General features: G+C 44.6%; 2 protein-coding genes across 4 annotated transcripts in view; one reads left to right on the top strand and one right to left on the bottom strand.

The window, feature by feature from the left end:
- Positions 1–489: 489 nt before the first annotated feature.
- On the top strand, positions 490–18518 carry acsl2 (acyl-CoA synthetase long chain family member 2). Of its 3 annotated transcripts, none has more exons than XM_083644157.1 (20): positions 490–573; positions 7687–7934; positions 8429–8543; positions 9596–9660; positions 9774–9875; positions 12048–12147; positions 12812–12990; positions 13115–13147; positions 13361–13412; positions 13603–13676; positions 13948–14025; positions 14177–14311; positions 14425–14559; positions 15412–15580; positions 16092–16180; positions 16273–16389; positions 16474–16617; positions 17058–17159; positions 17263–17334; positions 17819–18518. In XM_083644157.1, the coding sequence occupies exons 2-20, from the start codon at positions 7689–7691 to the stop codon at positions 17957–17959; spliced, it is 2148 nt and encodes a 715-aa protein (XP_083500283.1). In that variant the 5' UTR covers positions 490–573; positions 7687–7688; the 3' UTR covers positions 17960–18518. The 3 variants fall into 3 exon arrangements, with proteins under 3 accessions (XP_083500283.1, XP_083500284.1, XP_083500285.1); XM_083644158.1 differs by lacking the exon at positions 490–573 and adding an exon at positions 690–737; XM_083644159.1 differs by lacking the exon at positions 490–573 and having other exon boundaries at positions 7874–7934; positions 8400–8543.
- A 131-nt stretch (positions 18519–18649) lies between these two features.
- The window catches only part of bin3 (bridging integrator 3), a 43561-nt gene continuing 40442 nt past the window's right edge, over positions 18650–21768 (bottom strand). Inside the window, exon 9 of the mRNA XM_083644160.1 lies at positions 18650–20670. Coding sequence (XP_083500286.1) covers positions 20524–20670 — 147 coding nt within the window. The 3' untranslated portion in view covers positions 18650–20523. The remainder of the gene's footprint in view (positions 20671–21768) is intronic.

Below are 21768 nucleotides of genomic sequence, written 5' to 3'. Positions count from 1 at the left end.
GTGTGTGTGTGTGTGTGTGTGTGTGTGTGTGTGTGTGTGTGTGTGTGTGTGTGTGTGTGTGTGTGTGTGTGTGTGTGTGTGTGTGTGTGTGTGTGTGTGTGTGTGTGTGGAGGGGGGGGGGGGGGGGTGTTGGGGTGCACTGTAAGGTGTGAAGCAACAAATTATTAATTCGGCCTGTAAAATTCAAATTGACAAGGTTCTGTTGTGTGGTGGGCACTGGTGGCAATGATTGTAAGCAAACCTTCATCATACCTTTAGATAGATGGTAAATTTAAGGCAAAAAGAAGAGAAAGAAAATACATGGTGATACTCAAGCAAAAAACTTGGCAAGATGTTTACTACCTTTTAAAGTCAAATTTAAATGCAAGTCAGACGGAAATCCAACTTGCCACCATAGACTGTAGTAGGTTGCCACGCATTCATCAATGGACTTTATTTTGAAAGTTCGAAACAGAAACTCATTTTTACAGCGTGCTAGCTTGACACATGGTAGCGGGTGCGAGTTCGATGGATCTCCCGAAGTAGCTTGGGAGCACAACATAAAGAAAATCTGGTGTCCTACGTTGTATTCAGGTAAATCGCGGTTGTTCATTGTTAGTTTGTATGTGTGTTTGTTTTTAAGTCGTTTCGGTTTCATATTGAAGCGTCCCCATACTGGGATGGCTCAATCTTCACTACAATAAGAAAAGTTGAACAAGCCGCCTGGCAGGCTGCTGCCTGCTGCCTGTCTGCACAAGGTTTGTTGCAGTCAATCTTAGTACTGTATATTGCGATGATGAATCCACCTGTTTACTGTTGCATGAGCTTTAAAAGTTGCATTGCATCATGAAGTGGGATCAAAGGGAATTCATTTATCTGCATTTAAATGATGAATGAGGCGCTGCATCCAATCCAGGCAGGCTTGACAGCATCACCGCACAGAAGTTATTCTACCAATACAAATGTAACCAAGTGACTCTAAACAATAATATTTTAATAACAGAGTATGAACATAGGGCATTTATTTATTTATTTATTTATTTATTTATTTATTTATTTATTTATTTATGTATTTATTTTATTTATTTATGTTCATTTCTGTGCTTTTCTCAAGGACTTGTAGTGAGACTGTAAGTTTACTGATAACATTACTTCATGGTATTTCTTTAACCTATGGTGTCGTGTCACTATAATATTCCTGTATTCTGTGTAGTTTTGCTATGGTTGTATCCTTCTTTATTATAGGAATATATACCATAGGTCAGTGATAGCCTACTCAACTTGCGGCCCGCGATACGGTGCAGAGTGGCCCCCTGACCATTTTCTAATTCACAATAAAAGCTCATGTTAAATCAAGTTTGACTGATCTCCAGCTACATTGTCAAATATCGCTGCCTGCTCGCTGCCCAAACTTATATGTACTATCTATCCTGTGTGCCCAAAATTGTCAGACCAAACTGGCTGGCACCCCAAAAACCTACAATCCGCTACAGAAAAATGAATATGAATGTTTGTTTATTAACTGGCCCCTGGCCTCCTGTCATTTTGCAAAAGTGGCCCCCAGGCAAAGCAAGTTGAGTATCCCTGCCATAGGTTCTTATTTTGGGTGTAGTGGCCCCCAGGCAAAGCAAGTTGAGTATCCCTGCCATAGGTTCTTATTTTGGGTGTAGCCTACTTGTGAGTTGAGCTGAAGTTAAACCCAGTAACCTAGTGTGGTATTTTTCTCCCTTAACCAGGCCAGAGGTAGCCTAATTACAGTACTATGGTTGGACCTGGCAGTGGGCCAGCAGGATAGTATAGGCTCTGTGGAATCCTTCTGTCACATTGCTATGTGTTTGTTTTGTATTTTCAACTTCTGTGTGTGTGTGTGTGTGTGTGTGTGTGTGTGTGTGTGTGTGTGTGTGTGTGTGTGTGTGTGTGTCTGTGGAAACTCTGGGCAACGTGTTAAATGTTGGCCATGTGTCTCTGGAATGGACACACGAATTCCAGGCAGATCCTCAGAGCAATCCATCACTGGGTGTCCAATTTACAAGTCTCTTTGCAAAAGTCTCCCACCTCCCTCCTCTCTCTCTTTCAGAGCCAGAACAGGCATCTTCTCGGAGTGTTTGACAGTACACTGCAGACACAGTGCAGTAGTGGGGCAGACAGCTGAAGTTTGTGTACTCACTCAGCCATGCAGACTTGGATGATCTGCCCCGGTGCACAAAACACTCCCTGATTCAAAAGTGCCTGAGAAGTTTGATGCCCAAAAAATAGATTTCTTAGCATTGACAGTGATTTTGAAACTGATGCTTAAAAAATAAATAAATAGCAGAGTCACTATACAAACCCTGATTGGTTTGAAGCATAGACATAAATAATATGGACATATATCTAACCCATTAAATTTCATTTTCCTGGCGGAGTTCAAACGGTGGGTGTCACCATCTTGATTTTTCGTCAGCAGAGTGGGAGGGAATGGGTTGAGTCCTTCCGCACCTCACGTGAGATGGGAGTTTCCCAGAGCCGCAGCTCCGCCTGCTATTGGTCCGTGATCAGCAAGCTGCGTGATCACTGGACAGGCGATCTGTCAATCACCCCCTTTAAAAATGTACTCCAAACGGGCGAGTTATATAAAGATTTACCCCCCTACAGTTGTTATGAAAAGGTGAAATTAGCTATATAGACCCAAACCGTGTTTCACCCCTAACTGGAAAGATGTTTAATCATGTTACAAAGTCGGGCATTTTAACATGGGGGGGGGGGTGCCTACTGCCCCCGACGTCTAGTGGCCATTCGAGGAACTACAGCTTTTCAATTCACTTCTGCATCCTCAGAAGGGGGCTTGCCCACTGGTTTGAAGTCAGAGTGGTGATATATACAGTATATATCTTATTGATACCATGAGACTATATATATTGTCTGGGATTTTGCTTTTCTTAATATTGTGTATGACATAACTTAAATGTTACTTCTTCCTGCTATTAAAGGCTGCGTTACAGTAAAGTGATGTAATTTTCGGAACTTATTCGTCTGTTCTGGCTGAGTAAAATGAACAATGACCAGACCAATTACCTGCTCATCCTATCCACATCACTTATGATTACACCTTACTTATTTACTCATGGTTATTATTACTTTTCAAATTGTTCTTGTGTGTAAATATCTTATGAAAGCACATCATCGGTATCGAGGTATTTGGTCTGAAATATTGTGATATTTGATTTTGTCAATATCGCCCAGCCCTAGTTTGAAGTGAGGGCAGGTATTTTTCTCCACTGAGAGCCATGGGAGACAGCTGACAGGGTGAAGGTGTATGCTAGACAATCGGCGCATGGTCTCTCTCCTCATCTCCTCTCCTCTTAACGAGAAAAAAAAAAGTCTGTGTTCTTCACGCTTCATTTGGGAATCGCAGCCAGCCAGAGAACACCCGTGCGTTATTCTTTTCTCCTCCGCTCGTTCCCCCACTCCCCCTGGCCCAACTCACGTGTCCGTTACCCCCCCCCCACGCTCTCCCCGGCTCCCCTCAGACCATTCACTTCACCGGGCACATGGAAAGCGTGCAGAGGTCATTGCTCCTGGTCTGCTGGATGTGGGTACAAAACGCCTGTCACCTCCCCTCCTCCCCCCATAAAACCTCCTCCTCCTCATCTCACCTGCTGTCGTTTTCTGGGTCAGGGGGAAAACAGTCCCAGGCGTTTTCTCTCGTCCACCACAGAAGTTCTATGAGCTCCTCTACAGAGCTGTGTGCTGCTCATGCTCTTTATAGAATGCAGGCATTTCTGCGGTGAGGGGCTTTGTGTGTGTGTGTGTGTGTGTGTGTGTGTGTGTGTGTGTGTGTGTGTGTGTGTGTGTGTGTGTGTGTGTGTGTGTGTGTGTGTGTGTGTGTGTGTGTGTGTGCGCGCGCGCGTGCGTGCGTGCGTGCGTGCGTGCGTGCGGGGGGGGTGGGTGTACTGCTTAACCCTGGCTCTGCAAGGAAGCCAATGATACCCCCCATCTCATCTGGGAAATCCACCTTGTGTGACAGGTAGTATGTCAAATATGGCTGTACATCCATATTTTAATGTCATTTATTGTTATAGATTATATGACATACAGATCCTTACCAAAGCTAATTGAAGACGACAATGGAAAATAAGCCATGCGCTTTATTGTGTTTATCCTTGATTGTTTTTAACCATGTGTATGTTTTGTATGTGCATTGTTGTGTTATTTCCAATCCAACAAACTAAACTAAACAAACTGTTTTTGTCATAGTACTGAGTGTCGTCTCTGTTTCCAGCTGTCTCTGCTTGTCTCTGCTTGTCAGCAGGGGTGAATGCACAGACATGCCCTATCTGCTGCATGCCCGCTGTTACTCTGTTACACCGCTTTAGTAGTAGTGGTTCCCTTAGCAGGAAATCTGAATCCATTTAATTCCATAATTGAGTAATCTGGTTGGCTGGTTCAAATAATCACTTGCACCAACCTATTATAATTTAGTTCAAATGTTCCTCCACCTAAAGGTAGTTTGATGATAATGCACAACAAGTCTGTCTCTGTCGTGAGTGGCCTGTTTCACAATCACTGGAATGTGATTACAGATCCACAGTGTAATCAAACCAGTCCGGTTTATTCTTCCCAAAAATAGGGATGGGCTCAGTTTGTGAAGGTAAAATGTGCTCGCTAACTTTCAGTCCATGTCTTTTTATTTGTTTCAAATGAGTCTTGTCTTCCATTCCCTTTTGTCTGATGTTTTCTAGGGAGTAAAAGCTGCAGAGCACAATGGTCCCTGTCTGGGCCGTGACAATAGCTGTTATGAATGGGAGCGAGGGAGGGAGGATGACATGAGTGTGGTGGCTGAGGAGAGAGAGAGAGGGAGAGAGAGAGAGAGAATGGGCTCCAGCAGGGGATCCTCTCCTCACAGCGAAGCATCATTTTTTGCGATGTGTCATGTCTCAAAAGCCCCATTGTTCGCTGTTTATTGACTTATAAAGGACTCACGGGGATCATCATCTGCCTGCGCTGTTAGTTCAGCAGGTGTAAAGTGGCAACCGAAACACGTCTTTGCTCACATAAATCAATGCAGCAAGTGGAGAATATGAATGTGGTGAGGGGGGAAAGCGTGGCGTTGCTGGTCTGGGGTAGGGGAGCATAGGCCTGGGAAGAGGGTGGGGAGCAGGGGGGTGACATCACTCCTTATCCCCTCTCCTGTTTGGTATTGGGGTGGGGGTGGGGTGGGGGTGGGGGGGAGGGGTGGGGAGAAAGTGGGTGAGAGGTTGAGGGGCATCCGGGGAGGAGGAGAGATTTGTTCACCGAGGTGGATTCCAGGCCTGCTGGAAGCTGAAGTGGCCTTGGGGTGTTTAGGGAGACATGAAAGAGCGGATTTTTTTTCGCAGTGAGCAGTGGCAGAGATTTAAGAGTTTGTTTTGAAGTTGTTGTAAGGTGGACCCGCTTCCAAGCCCTTCCCCTTCCCCATTTTGTTTTTCCTTTTTTTCCCCCCCTCTCGCCCTCTTTCATTCAGTTTTGGATGTGAACAATTAACTCTCTGGCCCCTCCCCCTCACCCCATCTCAGCAGCACCAACCCCTCCACTACTGTACGAACGCACCCCCCCCCCCCCCCCCCCCGACTCTGTTCCACCTCTCCTTGGTCTCCATCCCGGACGGGCCGGTGGTGCAGCATGACTGAGAGTAACCTCGCTCACTGCCTGTTTCAGTTAAGCCAATCGTGATTACTTCCTGCTGCCCCCCCCCCCCCCCCCCACTCCCCCCACTCCCCCCACTCCTCTTTGTACGCAGCCCAGGGCATTTCTTTTCCCTTTCACTGTCCCACTCTGTCAAGCCGGGGGCCGAGTGTGCTTCAGCTGGCTTTTTTAGTTTGAGAGTCTTAACGGGACTGGTGCTTTGCAGGGTCCAAAAAGAGGAACATGTTTTCAATTGGCCTTTTGGTTTTGTTGCATTCTGATTTTAAGCTTGTTTGTCATGTAGTGCTAAGAGTTTCCAGTGGCGCAATAGTAGAGGTTAGCGCTGTGCATTTTAGCTTACAAAGGGAAATCATGGCAACTTTTAGACTACTTGCACAACTCCACTACTTCCTGAAATGAGTAGGGCAGTTTGGTTTCCTGTCCTACTCTATTGGATGAACTGATTAATGTCAGGTGTGCCTGACTGCAGCAGTCACAACAACAGTGATCAGGCACACCTGACATTAATCACTTCATCCAATAGTGTAGGACAGGAAACCAAGATGCCCTACTCATTTCAGGAAGTAGTGGAGTTGTGCAAGTAGTCTATTGGTGTGTTTCCCAGTAGTGTCAGACAGTACTTTATTCTAGAGTCGCAACTACCGTTGTTTTTTTTATCAATTAATCTGTCAATCATTTTCTTGACTGATCAATTAGCTGTTTGGTCTATAAAATGTCACTAAATGGTGGAAAATGTCCATCACCTTTTACCTAAAGCCCAAGATGACATCCTGAAATGTCATGTTCTTTTGTCCTGATCAACTGCACAACCCAAAGATAATCAGTTCACTGTCATAGAAGACTAAAGAAACCAGAAAATATTCACATTTAAGAAGCTGGGACAAGACAATTTTTTCCTTAAAAAAGTGTGGGTGTGTGTGTGCGCGTGTGTGAGCAAAATTGCGTTTGGCCACAGCCATGCCATTTTACGTGCGATCGTGCGCAATCTTTTACGAAGTGAAAAGAGCAGTCCTAACAGAGCTATATTTTTTAATTAGCTAATTAGGGCAAAAATGGCTAATTATAGTGGCCAAAATGAATCAACACAGGTTCAACACCATGGAGAGCTCCATTCCTTACCTACTGATGGAGCACACCTGAGTGGAGGAGCACACCTGAGCGGAGTTGGATCAGCCAGGGAAATGGACTATGAAAACCCTCTGGGGAGAGAGAGGAGAGGCTGCATGCCAACTCTGTGAGCGAGTAAAATGGCCAGTGATTGTGTGCCCAGCCTCCAACGGGTATCAGAACTAAGAATGCAAAGTCTGAGTGAGTGAGTGAGCGAGCGAGCAAGTGGGCAGAAATTTTGTTTGGCCACACAGCTACGCCATTTTACGTGCGATCGCGCAGAATCAATCTTCCAGGAAGTGTATAGATCAGAGCACCCCTGCGGGTCAGAGCCGTGTAGCTAATGGTGTTGGATTTTTTTTAAATGAGGTAATTAGTGCAGATTAATGGCCAAACTTGCAATGCTTCAACAATGGCTGTGCAGCTTCCACCGCACAGGGACGAGTATTCCGCTAGTAGTCAATTCTAAAAATAAAAATTAGCGATTCATTCTGTGACGATCGACTAATCGATTAATCGTCGCAGCTCTGTTCTGTTGAAAATCACGGAAACAAAAGCTTTTGCAATTGAATAACTTGCTATAAGAGCGAGATATCTCCCCGCTCCCATTCAAAACGGCATTGAACTAGTTCTGTTCTTCATACTTCACTCACTGATGATGAATGTATTCATCTGGATATCAGAACCACTAGTAGGCGCTGAACGTCTGATGCTTCCTACAGCAGATGCTGCCGATTTGCTTTTGCAGCACAATGGCACTTTTGTGCATAATTTTCTGCAAGCTCCAATAGTCTGTGAATGCACCATGTAATTGCCTCCTATTTGATCGGGTCCCATTACTCATGTCTTTTCTTTCTTGCTTTCTCACTTGTCCTCTCTCTCTCTCTCGCTCTCTCTCTCTCTCTCTCTCTCGCTCTCTCGCTCTCTCTCTCTCAGCTATGCATTTTCAGGAGTGGTTACGCTCAATTCGCTCCAACGCTGGACTCAAAGCGCCTGAATCCGAGGACTTGTGGAGCCTCCTGCCGTCTTTCCCTCTGTCCTTCTCCCTGTCCTCCTTCTCCCTGTCCTCCTCCTCTCTGCTGGGCATCGGGGCCTTGGCCTCGCTCACCGCCTACTGGCTGGTGACCCGTCCTCGACCCATGCGCCCCCCCTGTGATCTCCAGGCCCAGTCTGTAGCTGTGCAGGTGAGTGGATCATCCTGGCATCATTACACGGGGCGGCTTTAGCTCAGGAGGTAGAGCGGGTCGGCCAATGACGCAAGGGTTGGCGGTTCGATCCCCGCTCCCTCCCAGCTGCTGTCGTTGTGTCCTTGGGCAAGACACTTAACCCTCTTTGCCATACCCTCATATGATTGGTATGATTGGTATGAATGTAGACATGAATGGTATGATTGGTATGATTGGTATGAATGTAGACATGAATGATGGTGGTTCGGAGGGGCCGTTGAGCGCCAATGTGTGGCTGCCACGCTTCTGAACCACCGGTACGAATGGTGTGAACGAATAATGATTCTGTGTAAGCGCTTTGAGCCTTGGAAAGGCGCTATATCAATCCAATCATTATTATTATTATTATTACATGATTCAGAGTCGTTCCAAATGCCATCCATCCCTGACTGAGAGAGGGGAGTGTTAATGAATGTGTTGAAGGCGTTCTTCTCTCCCGGTGTTGGTCGTAGGGCGAGCCTGCCTGTAGGCGCTCCGCTCTCCTTAAGGATGACCTGCTGCTGGACTTTTACTATGATGACACCCGGACGGTCTACGACATGTTCCAGAGAGGCCTGAGGATCGCAGGTGATTTTTTTTTTTTTTAATCGAGGTTTATCGTGAGCTCACATTGTCATTGGTGGAACGAAATGAAATGTGAGTTCACGTGACCGGCTGGTTTACCAGGCTAGCGCTCGAGTGACCATCACTGATCACATCATGGACTGCTCGAGTCACATCACTCAGTGTATAATTGCTCAAGATTTACTGTACATTTGGTCATGAAGCAGGAAGTGACAGAAATAAATAGGTTAGTCATGATGAGATCATCAGTGATGTCATCCTGTATCCATCCATACATGTATGTATACATGTATACATCTATGTATGTATGTATGTATGTATGTATGTATGTACTGTATGTATGTAATACATTACATACACCACTGGATTTCAGACAAGTGGGAAGCTGACACACTAGCTGTGTGGAAATAATGTTCATAATGGCATTCATTTAAGCCGGTGGCCGCGGCCTTCCCCCGGCCTTCGGCAGAGAAGGCTGCTTCCCGCAAAGGCCGGCAGCGAGGGGGGGGGGGGGGGATGATTTATCAATAAGGCACTGTTATTGATAAATCATCTGCTAACATATACAAACTCAATGTTCTTTTATTGAACGGCATCAAAATATAAAGTATGATCAAACATACAATGTTTTTTTCCAGTAATATTCTCTAATTTGTTTCGGGGCCTCATTTTGTGAGAGGTTTTAATTAGTGCCCGGCTTTTATTATTAATTAAGACAACAGCATTGTGTATCACTGTGACTTCATTATTTCATCTCAATATGATTCTATTGGAGGATGATAAATGCTAATATTGCCTTAATGTCCAGTCCTAATTATAATCATTCATTCATTCATTCCATGCTTTGTATAATGATAGAAAATAGTTTTAAGTTACGATAGATAGCAGAAAATTGGAGAAAAACACTACAACCTGCTCATTTTGGCACATTGGATTCTGTCATAAGCATGACATATGTGTGGAAGAACCCTTTTATAAATGCAACAAAAGAAGAAACTCGACATCAGAGAGACCAGTACTTTGTCTGAACTGACTTGTGTTGTTGTGACCCACAGGAAGTGGCCCATGCCTGGGCTTCAGGAAGCCCGGCCAGCCCTACCAGTGGATCCCCTACACAGAGGTCTGATAGATCCTGCAACTATCGCAGAGCTTCTCTATAATTAATATCATCATCATAATAATAATAATAATAATGATTTTCTTATTTGTTGACCGAGCATCCAAATCTTTCAGGTGGCTGAGCAGGCGCAGGTGTTGGGCTCTGGGCTGCTGGCCAAAGGATGCCAGCCCAACCCGCAGCAATTTGTTGGAATATTTGCACAGAACAGACCAGAGGTACTCAGTCTGACTCGTCCCTATTCTGTCTCACTCGTCCCTATTCTGTCTCACTCATCCCTATTCTGTCTCACTCATCCCTATTCTGTCTCACTCATCCCTGTTCTGTCTCACTCATCCCTATTCAGTCTCACTCATCCCTATTCTGTCTCACTCATCCCTATTCTGTCTCACTCATCCCTATTCAGTCTCACTCATCCCTATTCTGTCTCACTCATCCCTATTCAGTCTAGTCTCACTCATCCCTATTCAGTCTAGTCTCACTCATCCCTATTCTGTCTCACTCATCCCTATTCTGTCTCACTCATCCCTATTCTGTCTCACTCATCCCTATTCTGCAGAGAGGAACTTGTTCCTCCACTGGCTCCAGATTAGCAATGGATTTTTGTTTTCTTTTAAAGAGAAGTTTGAAGGCAAGGCTGGCTCTGGCTCCCGGCTATATTGTTGATCTTTTAACCCCAGAGCAACTCAAAGTGATGGGTAGAGGGAGCATATTTTAGTGCACACATGCCTCCATAGAGGTTAATGAATGGTCAACTATTCATCCTTCTGTCCTGCGGTCTCTTAATTAGCACATATTCTCATTGAATTTTGAGTTTCTACTTTTAATACCTTTGCAGGACAAATGGATTAATTATTCTTATACCATGGTCTGAGTGAATACTCGATTCTGATTGGCTGCAAGGTGTCCATTAAAAAGTGATATTGTACAGTGATAATGGACACCTAGCTAAATGGTCTGTTCACCATTCATATCAATGCGCCATAGTTTCAACAGTGTTATCAAGAGAGCAGTTTGAGTTTTTTTAACCCCGTTAAGGGTTAATAAGGTACTTTTGCAACTTGAGAAAAAAATTGAGTCGGTCAAAGTAACTATTTAAATCACCCCTGTGTGCTCAGTTTATCAAAAATAACTCTTATTTACAATTTTGATTTTCGTTTCGGAGATTTTTAACCTCGGAGAGAGAGAGAGAGAGAGAGAGAGAGATGCATTTCACCACATACAGCACACGCAGTGCGAGCCCCCGCTGCACTGTTTGACTTCCTGAAACTCTTCGCTCTTAAATGTTAATATACTTGGCCAATACGTATCTATCATACAAAATAAAGCAAGCAGCCAAACGGTAATGTCTTCATTTAATGTAGAACGCAAAACATCGTTAAACCTGCATTCCTGTGATAAAGTTAACGTTTGAGTCGGCTTTAAAACGGAGGGTGGTGCAGGTGGGAGGGACTATTTTATTTCGTGGAAGACTGATTTACAGTATGAATAACAGACATTTAGCCATTTAGATTGCTTTATTTATTACACATGGAAATATAAATGACTGGTCTTATTGTTTTGTTGGCAAGTGACCATGGTATAAGCGGGTTAATGCACTTCGAGGTGTACATTATCACTTTTTAAGGGACTTCGCGGAGGCAAACCATCCTCGGCTTCGCCTCGGACGGTTCACGCCTCCGCGTCGTCCCTTAAAAAGTGATAATGTACACCTCGTCGTACATTAACCCTTACATATTGATGGGGGGGGGGAATCCAGAATGCCGGTGGTGAAAGTGGATTTCCAGGCCAGCTAATATTGGAGCTTGATTGCTGCTGAACTTCTATGTTGGTGTGCATACAGAAAAATATACTAATGATCCACCAAAGTGACATCATTATTTAAGATAGTCAGACAAGACCATGTTTGTTGTTCCCATTTCCTAAAAATGTAGACTGAAGATTGTCCTTTCTCCACATTGTCCATGTGTTGACCAGATGGTGGCGCTATAGCGACTTTACGCTTTGGCCTATATAACATCTGAAGTGTATTAGGCCACAATCAAAATTCCACTTTCGCTGGATTCCTTGGTTCATTCTGCCATTCTGCATCCATCCCTATTTTCATCTATGCGACTTTCCACCATTTAGAATTTTGTCCAAAACTTGTAGAATTTTGTCCAAAACAGTTTCCCTCATGTTTTTTCTTTACTGCCTGACCCAAGGATCTTCCGGTACATCACTGGCGGGAGGCGGCATGTTTACGATTTGCTTGTTCTTTTAGCGAGTGTTTACTGTTAACCTAAATAGCTCCCCAATATTTAAATACAGTAAGTTACCTTGTATGAAGTGATGGAAGTAGACTGAAGCCAGTGTAACGGTGTTGCTCTGTCTCCCTCTGTTGGTGGCAGTGGACCATCTCAGAACTGGCCTGCTACACCTACTCCATGGCAGTGGTGCCTCTGTATGACACACTGGGCCTGGAAGCAATGGTGCACATACTCAACCTGGGTGAGTAATCCTGCTTAAAGAAACGACAATGAAAAACAATGCTATATGATTTCTCATGACTTACAGTATATATAGCAAAGCATAATAGTATAGTATAATACATGTATATATAGTTTAGTAAACATTTCAGGAAGTACTGTATTTACTCCCCCATGTCGGTCAAAACTCCAGTGAAGTTGGTAGGACCAGCAAACACACAGTGAGTCAGCCTCCATAGTTCCATCCCAGCCTTCTCCCAAACAATTGAAACTAACAGGGCCATCTGTTTGCATCTGTTTACAACTTCAAAAAAAGGCAGAAAATGTCCATCAAATTTAACAAAGCATTGCCAGTGAGGAGAAAGGTAGGAGATAATGACTTGGGACTTTTGGATCTGCAGTGCAGTCGCTTGGCTGCAAAACACTTGCCTTACCCTGCTGCACGATCTGTTTGGAGACATTTGATGGACATTTTTGGAGCTGTACGAAGATGGCCTCGTTAACTTCAATAGACTGGGAGAAGGCTGAGATGGAAGTACGGGGGCTAACTCACCGTTTGCCTGACTGACGCTCCTGTGGAGTTTTTCGACTGACACGAGTAGATAATGAGTTAATTTTCATTTTCGGGCTGAACTATTCCTTCAAAATGGTAATAATGGTATTTCTCCCTATTCCTGCATGTTTAGCCGAGATATCTCTAGTGATCTGCGACCGGGAGGAGAAGGCGTCGTCCCTGTTGGAAAACAAGGAGGGAGGCGTGACACCCACCCTCTCCTGCCTGGTGCTCTTGAACAACTTCGGCGACGCCCTAGTGGAGAGGGGGCAGAAGTGCGGCGTGGAGGTTCTGCATCTGGCACAGCTCATGGTGAGCAGGGTGAAAGTCATAGATCATAATAATACCGGCTTATTTTAGTCAGAGAGACCCTTTAATTTGTTTGTTGGTGATAATTGAGTTCTTATGGAACACCCCTCCTGTGTGCACGTGGTAGGACCTGGGAAGGCAGAACCTCAAAGACCCTGTGGTGAGTTCACCGCCTCTCTATATCATCACAGCATCCAAATGGCTCCAGTAAACACCTAACCCCCCCCCCCCCCCCTCTCTAAACGCTGCGATGACAGCTTTGTCGCTAGTCCTCTCTCCCGTGAGACAATTCACTTGTAAACAGGGCTGAAATAACGAGTGGAGGACGCTCGCTGTCTCATTCTCATATTTTTTTTATCACTGTTTGCTGCAGCCGCCCCAGCCCCAGGATCTGGCCGTGGTCTGCTTCACCAGCGGAACCACAGGTACCTTCTGATCTCCTACGTCTCCCACTAAATTATCCGCAAGCATTCCTGCGTCTCCTTTACACTTTGTTGGCTCACATCATTAGAGAAGTGTCCATCAGCGCCCACTAACAACCTCTCATTATGGCATGGCGGTAGTTTCCCATGCTTGCACAGGGGCACTGCAGTAATGTCTTGTTTATTTATCCAGGGAAGCCCAAGGGAGCCATGATCACCCACGGCAACATCGCCTCCAACACATCCTCTGTTATTAAGATCCTGGAGGTCTGTCTACACTTCCACCTCCAGCCTCGCAGCTGCCATCACTCTGCCCATCTCTCTAGTACACCTACTGTATCTCTAAACTGTCCCTCTCCCTGCTGTGTCTAATGGTTTGATTAATTGGATGTGTGATTGCCCTTGTAGCTGGAAGGTACTTTAACTAATTGCCCCTGTATAAAGACTCTGTCGTCTAACTGCTATATTGCATGTCTGATTGCCTGTGTGAACGTAATCTCTCCCTTGTGTGTTGCCTACTTTTCCTCGCCTCTCTTAGGGTTCGTTTGTGATCCAGCAAGAGGACGTGTCGATCTCCTATCTGCCACTTGCCCATATGTTTGAGAGGATGATTCAGGTAGTTCATCTATTGATATCGTGTGTGTGTGTGTGTGTGTGTGTGTGTGTGTGTGTGTGTGTGTGTGTGTGTGTGCGTGTGTGCGCGCGCGTGTGTGTGCGTGTGCGCGCGCGTGCGTGCGTGTTCTAATTTGAGTCTACTTCTGTCATAGGTCACCATGCTCTGCCATGGGGCCAGAGTGGGATTCTACCAAGGGGACATTTCCCTTCTTACGGATGACATTAAAACTCTCAAACCCACTTTCTTCCCTGTCGTGCCTCGCTTACTCAACCGCATCTATGACAAGGTCAGTCAATAGATTCACCCTCCTGTCGAGTGCTGCTGACGCCGTGACGCCACTCTCGGGTCTGTTCTGAGCCTTTTGTGTCTGTCTGTGTATTTCCACTGGCTTGTCTGAAGATCCTGGGCTCTGTGACCTCTCCACTGCGCCGGGCTTTGCTTCACTACGCTGTGAGGAGGAAGCAGGCGGAGCTCAGCAGCGGGGTCGTACGCAACAACAGTCTGTGGGACAAGCTGGTGTTCAACAGGATTCAGGTCAGTTGCTTAAAAGCATCAGTTCTGAAACTTTCTCACGTCAAGGACCACCTAAAACTACCACAGACCCCCATTCGATAAGATTTTGTCCCAGGGTCCCGCATCTGGTAAGGCTTTTGCTTTTAGATGTTTTATTACAGAAAGTGTATGAAACCCATGACCAAAATTATGTATGGAATGGAATTATAGTGAAGATAAATGATTCCCCTTTTTGCTGTGGATCCCCTGGAACCCCCTCAAGGACTCCTGGACTTTGAGAACCACTGGCTTAAAGAATAACTGGCCATATTTGACCCTGGAGCCTATCTTCTCATCATATCCATTGACAAGGACCAACATCTCAACAATTGTTTCATTAATATAGAGCTGATTATGTCTTGCTTGACTGGATGCACGTCTCTCCAATACATATACAGTCCTGAAAAGAAAATGGGGAAAGAGGGCTACGGCGTTCTGTCGAGTGTAGGCTGACTGTGTTCTCAGAAGGTGCTCATTGGATCCAAGGGTTGAAGATTCAGTAGAAAGAACAAAGGAAGTCCAAGGCAACTCTTCAAGAATATTTTTAAAAAGCCTAGGCTTTTTAAAAATATTCTTGAAGAGTTGCCTTGGACTTCCTTTGTTCTTTCTACATATACAGTCCTTTTGGAATTGATTTTTGTTGTCCCATTGGCCCAATAGGACTGTGATGAGAGCCATGAGTAGCTCTATAGCTGATGCCAGTTTGATCCGAATATGGTCCTGGTGGAAAGTTATGCTACGAGTTATGTTTTATCCCACTGTACGACTTTCTCAATGTCATTTACAGGTTTCCTTTGGATTAATTTTTCATGAATGCTGTTACTTCTGTTTCAGGCTGGTTTCGGAGGCAATCTGCGGTTCATCCTGACCGCATCAGCACCCATCTCCCCCACCGTGCTGTCCTTCCTCAGAGCCACTCTGGGCTGTTCGATCTTTGAGGGTTATGGCCAGACCGAGTGCACCGCCGGCTGCACCTTCTCTATGCCGGGTGACTGGAGCGCAGGTACGCCGCTGACTAGGTTTGGTATTGTTTGGATTTGAACGATTCCGATTCTGCTTATCGATTCCGTTAACGATTCTCAATTCTGATTCTTTGAGGGGTGGCGTCAAAACAGGTCATGCTTATTTCGCAGGATTTTTTTTTACCATTACACAAGTCATATTCAGTCATATTCCTATTATTATAACTTTGCTTGCCCTTTATTATTAACTTTTGTAAACATCAACGGTTTATAATTTTTTGTATGAAATTTAAAATTAACCGTTTATGTAGAGGTCCGTGCCCGCCACGCAAAATTTGTTTAGGAATCAAGCAGAATCGAAATAAAAATGTCGATTCCTTTTCGATTCCTTTGGAATCATAATTTTGGAACCCGTTCTCAAATACGGAACCCTAGCACTGACTTTACACACTGTCTGAACTGGTGCTCAAAACAGCTGGTGCTTCTGTCGCTGTGTTTGTAACTCTGGTCCTCGGTGGTGTGTGTGTGTGTCTGCGCACGTGCGTACATCAGGTCATGTTGGTGCTCCTTTGCCCTGTGCGATGGTGAAGCTGGTCGACATCCCTGAAATGAACTACCATGCTGAGAATGGGGAGGGAGAGGTGAGATGATCTGGAGATGACTAAGTAATTACCATATTACATGTCTTACCAGACCATCTGCTGCTTGCTCACGCTGCTCTCTCGTGTGTTAGATCTGCATACGTGGCCCCAGCGTGTTCAGAGGCTACCTGAAAGACCCGGAGAAGACGGCCGAGGCCTTGGACGACGACGGCTGGCTGCACAGCGGCGACGTGGGCCAGTGGCTTCCGGTGAGTCCAGGGACAGCAATCAGTCCGTAGGCGACCGGTATGCTGATCTGGCTAATGTGACCGTTTATACCTCTCTCCTGTCAGAATGGGACACTGCGCATCGTTGACAGGAAGAAGCACATCTTCAAGTTGTCCCAGGGCGAGTACATCGCTCCAGAGAAGATAGAAAATGTCTACACACGTTGCGTCCCCGTGCTGCAGGTCTTTGTGCATGGAGATAGTTTACAGGTACAGTGGAGCCCGGTATATCCAATTTGATTGATATGAGTTATTAGGGATGGGATGATCTGCTCATCTCACGATATGATTTGCTGCGTGATATGGGCTTCACGACTCAGTACAACCATGATAGGATGTACTATAGAGAGGTTCAATGATGAGAAAGTATGTAAGTATGCAGATCTATGATTATTTCTGAGCCACAAATCTTTCTACCGATTGGCTTGCTAGAATCTAATTTATGTAAATGAATGAATGTCATTACAAAGTGCAAATAAAATAATTTTCTATGGCGAGCTTGTGAAATTGTGATGTTCAAGCCATCTCATTTGTGATTAGAAATTATTTTTTTCTGCCAAATTTTTCGATATCTCGTTCCTTTTGTCATTTTATATATGTAAAACAATCACCCTTGGTACAAATTAAACATTTGACTTTCATGTTACCAGTCTCATCTCATAGGCATCGTCGTGCCCGACCCGGAGGTGTTTGGTGACTGGACTAAAGAGCGGGGATTCATGGGATCTTACGAGGAACTGTGCCAGAATCCGGTATGTCGCAATCTCACCTGCGTTGACAAGCTCAGCATTCCATCAGACTTTCACAATCCCGTCTGAATTTCCAAATAAAAACGGATGACTGCTCTTCCAACAGGATGTGATGAAAGCCGTATTAGAAGACATGAGAGCGGTGGGGAAGGAAGCAGGGCTCAAGTCTTTTGAGCAGGTGAGGAGTCTCTGACTTGGCTCAGTCGAAATGTGCGAGCTACAGAAGGCCCAGATGCTGACCGTTTTGTGGTCTCATTTATCAAACTGCGTAGGATCCCTACTACAGATTAATTAAAAGAGCAACTAACCTAGTGACTGTGCGCACGACTGCATGCAAGTTCCCTGTTCAGTTGATAATCAGGCTCATTTATATTATGGTTGGATTGGGGCAGATCCCAATTCAACCATGGAATGTAAGTTGGACTGTGATTGATAACGGGGTAATTGCCTGCAGAAGGTGTGGGCACTTGTCTCCCAACATGTGCTTAAGCAACAGTCAGAATTGACCTAAATTATTGGTTTACGTTGTCTTGTTTACTTTATAGCCATTTTCTTTTATACATCACTACTTATGCGTGGAATACCGTTGCAAGATGACACTAGATTGTTGAAACACAGATCGGATCGCGTCTAAACAGTCTCGTACCTTTCTTCCCTTGCAGGTGAAGGATCTTCACTTGCATCCAGAGATGTTCAGTGTTGCCAACGGCCTCCTCACCCCGACCCTGAAGAGCAGACGCATAGACATCCGCAGAGCCTTCCAGGAACAGATCACAAGCATGTACAGCAAGACGCCCATTTAAAGGACTCCACTCATATTCACACACACCACTGAAAGGTTACTGGTGTCCCGAGGACAAAAGTGGGACCAAGAAGAACAGGGAAAAGAAATGGTTGAAATGATAAATGTCTAGCAGTGCCTTACTCAAAATATACAGTCGTAAATATTTTTGCAATTTTGGCATGTCGCTTCAGAGAACTCAAGTTTCCATCCGCATGTCCAACTGTGCCTCTTCTTGCACCTATGTGTAATGTATTAACTATTTACATGTCATGTGAGAGAAATAACATGGTATGCGACCAAAACCATCTGTTACATAGATTAGCCTCACTGAACACTATAGAAATGGTGTTTCAAAAGCACACAGTCATAGTGCTCAGATTGTTGGGCAAATATATTTTTGATGGGTTTTGTTAGGGAGCACATTCCTGTCCTTCTGACTAATTCACATCGTTCATTCACTGGTCAATTTTACGTTGGAATCACAGAAGTAGTTGAGAAGCATCCTGCAGCTTAAAATGTTTAAGATCATTCTCATGATCTACTGGCCTACTCCTCGCCTAATAAAGGATTCAAAGGGACGTTACGCTCAGAGCCTTGTTACTCATGGCACTTACATGAAATATTAAGTATTTTGCTGTTGGTTTAAAACCTCATATCTCCAAACCAAAATTGGACTGACAAGGTTTTCACCTGACCGCAATGATTTCTAAGTGAGACAGAAGGGTTGACCGGTAAATATCAAGAGTATTGCAGAGAATGGTTGAATGGGCACTAATTCCAGTAAAATAACTGAATAAAGACAAGGAGTTACTTTTAACTGCTGTCTGATTTAATTCTTCAGCAAATTACTGCGGTCATGGAAACATCTTTTTTGATGGCTTACATGGTCCATGAGGGTAGATCAAGCTTCACGATTCTGGGGCCCATGAAACCCTTTGATTGAATCTCAAAATGTGTGGCTTGAACCTTCGAAGATATCATTTTCAAATTTCAGACATGTTCAATATTTAGTTAGTGGCTATTTAGGATGGCAACAATAATCAGCTGAAAACAATGCAGATAATTCAAATGGTCTCCATTGTCACAGATCCATTTATTTCTTGTACATAGAAAATAATGTAAAGACTGATCTGAAAACAACCCAAAATTGAACGGATTTGTGGCATTAATACATTTTTAAAAGCTTAATAAAACCCACTCTAATATTAAATAAACAAAGAAGTCATGCAATGGTGTTAGGTCAACCATTACTACAACTTGAAAAACCTTCATTAATTAGTGATTTAGCTGAAACTGAAACGTCTGCATTGCAGAACACAAATACAGGGCAAACATTTCAACAGGGTATTTCCTTCAATCATTTTATAATTAAAACTGTTGTCAAGAATAGACAATAGACTGCCATTGTATGGGACTAGTCTGTGTTCACCATCTTGCCACATTAACCACAACATGTTGATCATGCTGAGGCGATACCTGTACACGGTGGAAACAAAGGAGTGGAAGTATGATTTGGTCCGAAAGCAATGACAACCAAAATAATGGCGTCTCTAGCTTCATTTGCTATGACATGTAGTGTATGCAGACAAGATGTTCTGAAGAGTGCCAACAATGTATAAAATATGTGGAGAGTGTTCATGTATCAAAGCTTCTTCCCTATCAGAGGAACTGTTGGACAAACAATAGAACAAAGGATGAATAGTGCGAATAAAAGGCAGTTGTGGCAACATGAGCAGTATGTGCCACTAGAGGGAGCAGCATCCTTGATTTTGGACATGAATCGGCCTCCCTCCTCACACTCTTAATTTGCAGACCTTTCATCAACACAGCTGCACAGGCACTCACACACTTCTCACAGGTGAATGTTCATGTTGTCAAAGTCAAGTCATGTTACAAAGTTCACCATGTATACCTCCATAAAGTAGTCCTCATCTGGCACAGAGCTTACTTAGCGATAATCCCCGAAAGCCAATTAAAACAAATAAATAAAAATATTTCTCACCCGTAACCCGGGCAGTTACCGTGCAGTACCACATTAAATATAATACCAGTCTGCTGCAACACACTGTTAGTCTTTGTAATGTCAAACTTGTGTTATTGATAATCCCAACTTTTCACAGATTGCTTTGCGGTTAACGTAGCAGATGTGATTAACAAAAACATTTTGTTGCTCATTTCCTACTTTGTAAACAAATGTTTATAGACAGGTTTGAAACCAAAACGTGTAACCGTGTTAATTAGTTCTGAAAAGAACAGTTTTATGCCTTTAGTGGGAAAATAAATAGAAAATAAAACGGACATATTGGCTTATGATGTGTAGCACTTGGCTGATGGCTTAGTAAATGTGGCATTTCAATTGCTTTGAGTTACTGAGTCTTTGTAAAGATGGAATGAACACATCGCAGAGAGGAGAGCAGGGCTCCACGGGGAGTAGAATTGGGAGAGCGTTAGGGGTGATGGGAGTGTTATCAGGTGAAGGCCGCTGCTGCACGGAGGAGCCTGAAAGAGTGCAATCCATTCAGTGAGGCGCGACAGGAGGAGAGAGCGTCGTAGAGCCCTTCCCCTTTTCCCGGCTTTCCTCCCTCAGTCGTCGGCGACAATGGACAGAGCACGCAACTCGCTGAGCTTGGCCTCATTCTCTCTCTCCCGCTGCTCGTCGGTCAAACCTGCCTGGTCGATCTGGTCTGTTAACTCGCTGAAGATCTTGTGCATTTCGGTGAAGTACACCACCTGAGAGGAGAGCGAGAGAGAGAAAAAAACAAGATCTAGGAGTTGAAGACAGGACAGCATCACTTCACAGAGAGAGGGGCAGATTTGTCTTGAGATGATGCTTCTCAGGCTTCTTAGAAAAGAGCAGCTCACTAAATTCATATCCAAACTGGGCTCCACCCGCGCAGCGACGTAACCTCACTGTTATTTACACCAACCTGAGGCCGCCGGTCTCCTGGCCCTTCAACCCTGCTAATGAGAAGTGATTCAGGAGAAGAAGAGGGAGCCCGGAGATATCAAACAACTCAACACAAAGCCCCAAAACCCGGCTCTTCAGTGGGTAGTGACCCTGCCCCTCCTCTCCCAATCTGAACACGAGATAGAGAGTGTTCACTGAAAGCTTTCTTGACACATCCCACCCCTTAGCTTCTCCCCCTTAGTTCATGAGTCAGGCTCCCTCGAGAGTTGCTTTGATGATTAATAGACTTTAATCACATTACAAGACTCCAGAAGAGTGGGCAGAGAATGAAAGTACTGGGAAACACAACCCCTTGAAACCCACACACACACACACACACACACACATCTCAATATGTATTCATGCAGCGACGCATACGGTACTGTGCTCTTAAGGGGGCACCGTTGGCTTATTTGCAATCGCATGCGTGTTCCTACTGTAGGCTGAACCCGTGAGACACGCCAACATGCCAATAAAAGTCATAATTATTGATGAGCTAAGGGTCAGGACAGAGTAATGGCTAGGTCAACTTGGAGAGAAAACAAATAAATAAAATAAAAATAAATCATGCATCTTGTATGTATAGACTCGCTCATTGTGCCACAAGTAGATTTGTACATTATGTTGGGCTAGACGGGGGGGGGGGGGGGGAGTCAGTCTCAGAACTAGCTTAGTCTGAACGCCTTTTGTATGTTTATACCTAAACTTGCCACCTAAACCACATGAGTGGGCCATAAGTATTGGGTTCCTGCTGTTTGTGTGGGTAAAACGGATATTTTTCTATTTCAAAAGTGGCTTGTTGAAAGGGCCATCGGAAATGCCCATGTGACCAGTGATGATAATGTACACCAGATCAGTGTCTGGATGCCCCCTTCAGCAAA

The sequence above is a fragment of the Poromitra crassiceps genome, assembly GCF_964638095.1.
Source record: "Poromitra crassiceps genome assembly, chromosome: 10".
NCBI lineage: Eukaryota > Metazoa > Chordata > Actinopteri > Beryciformes > Melamphaidae > Poromitra > Poromitra crassiceps.
The sequence above is the reverse complement of the archived record's forward strand: the minus strand, read 5'-3'. Positions and strand labels throughout refer to the sequence as shown.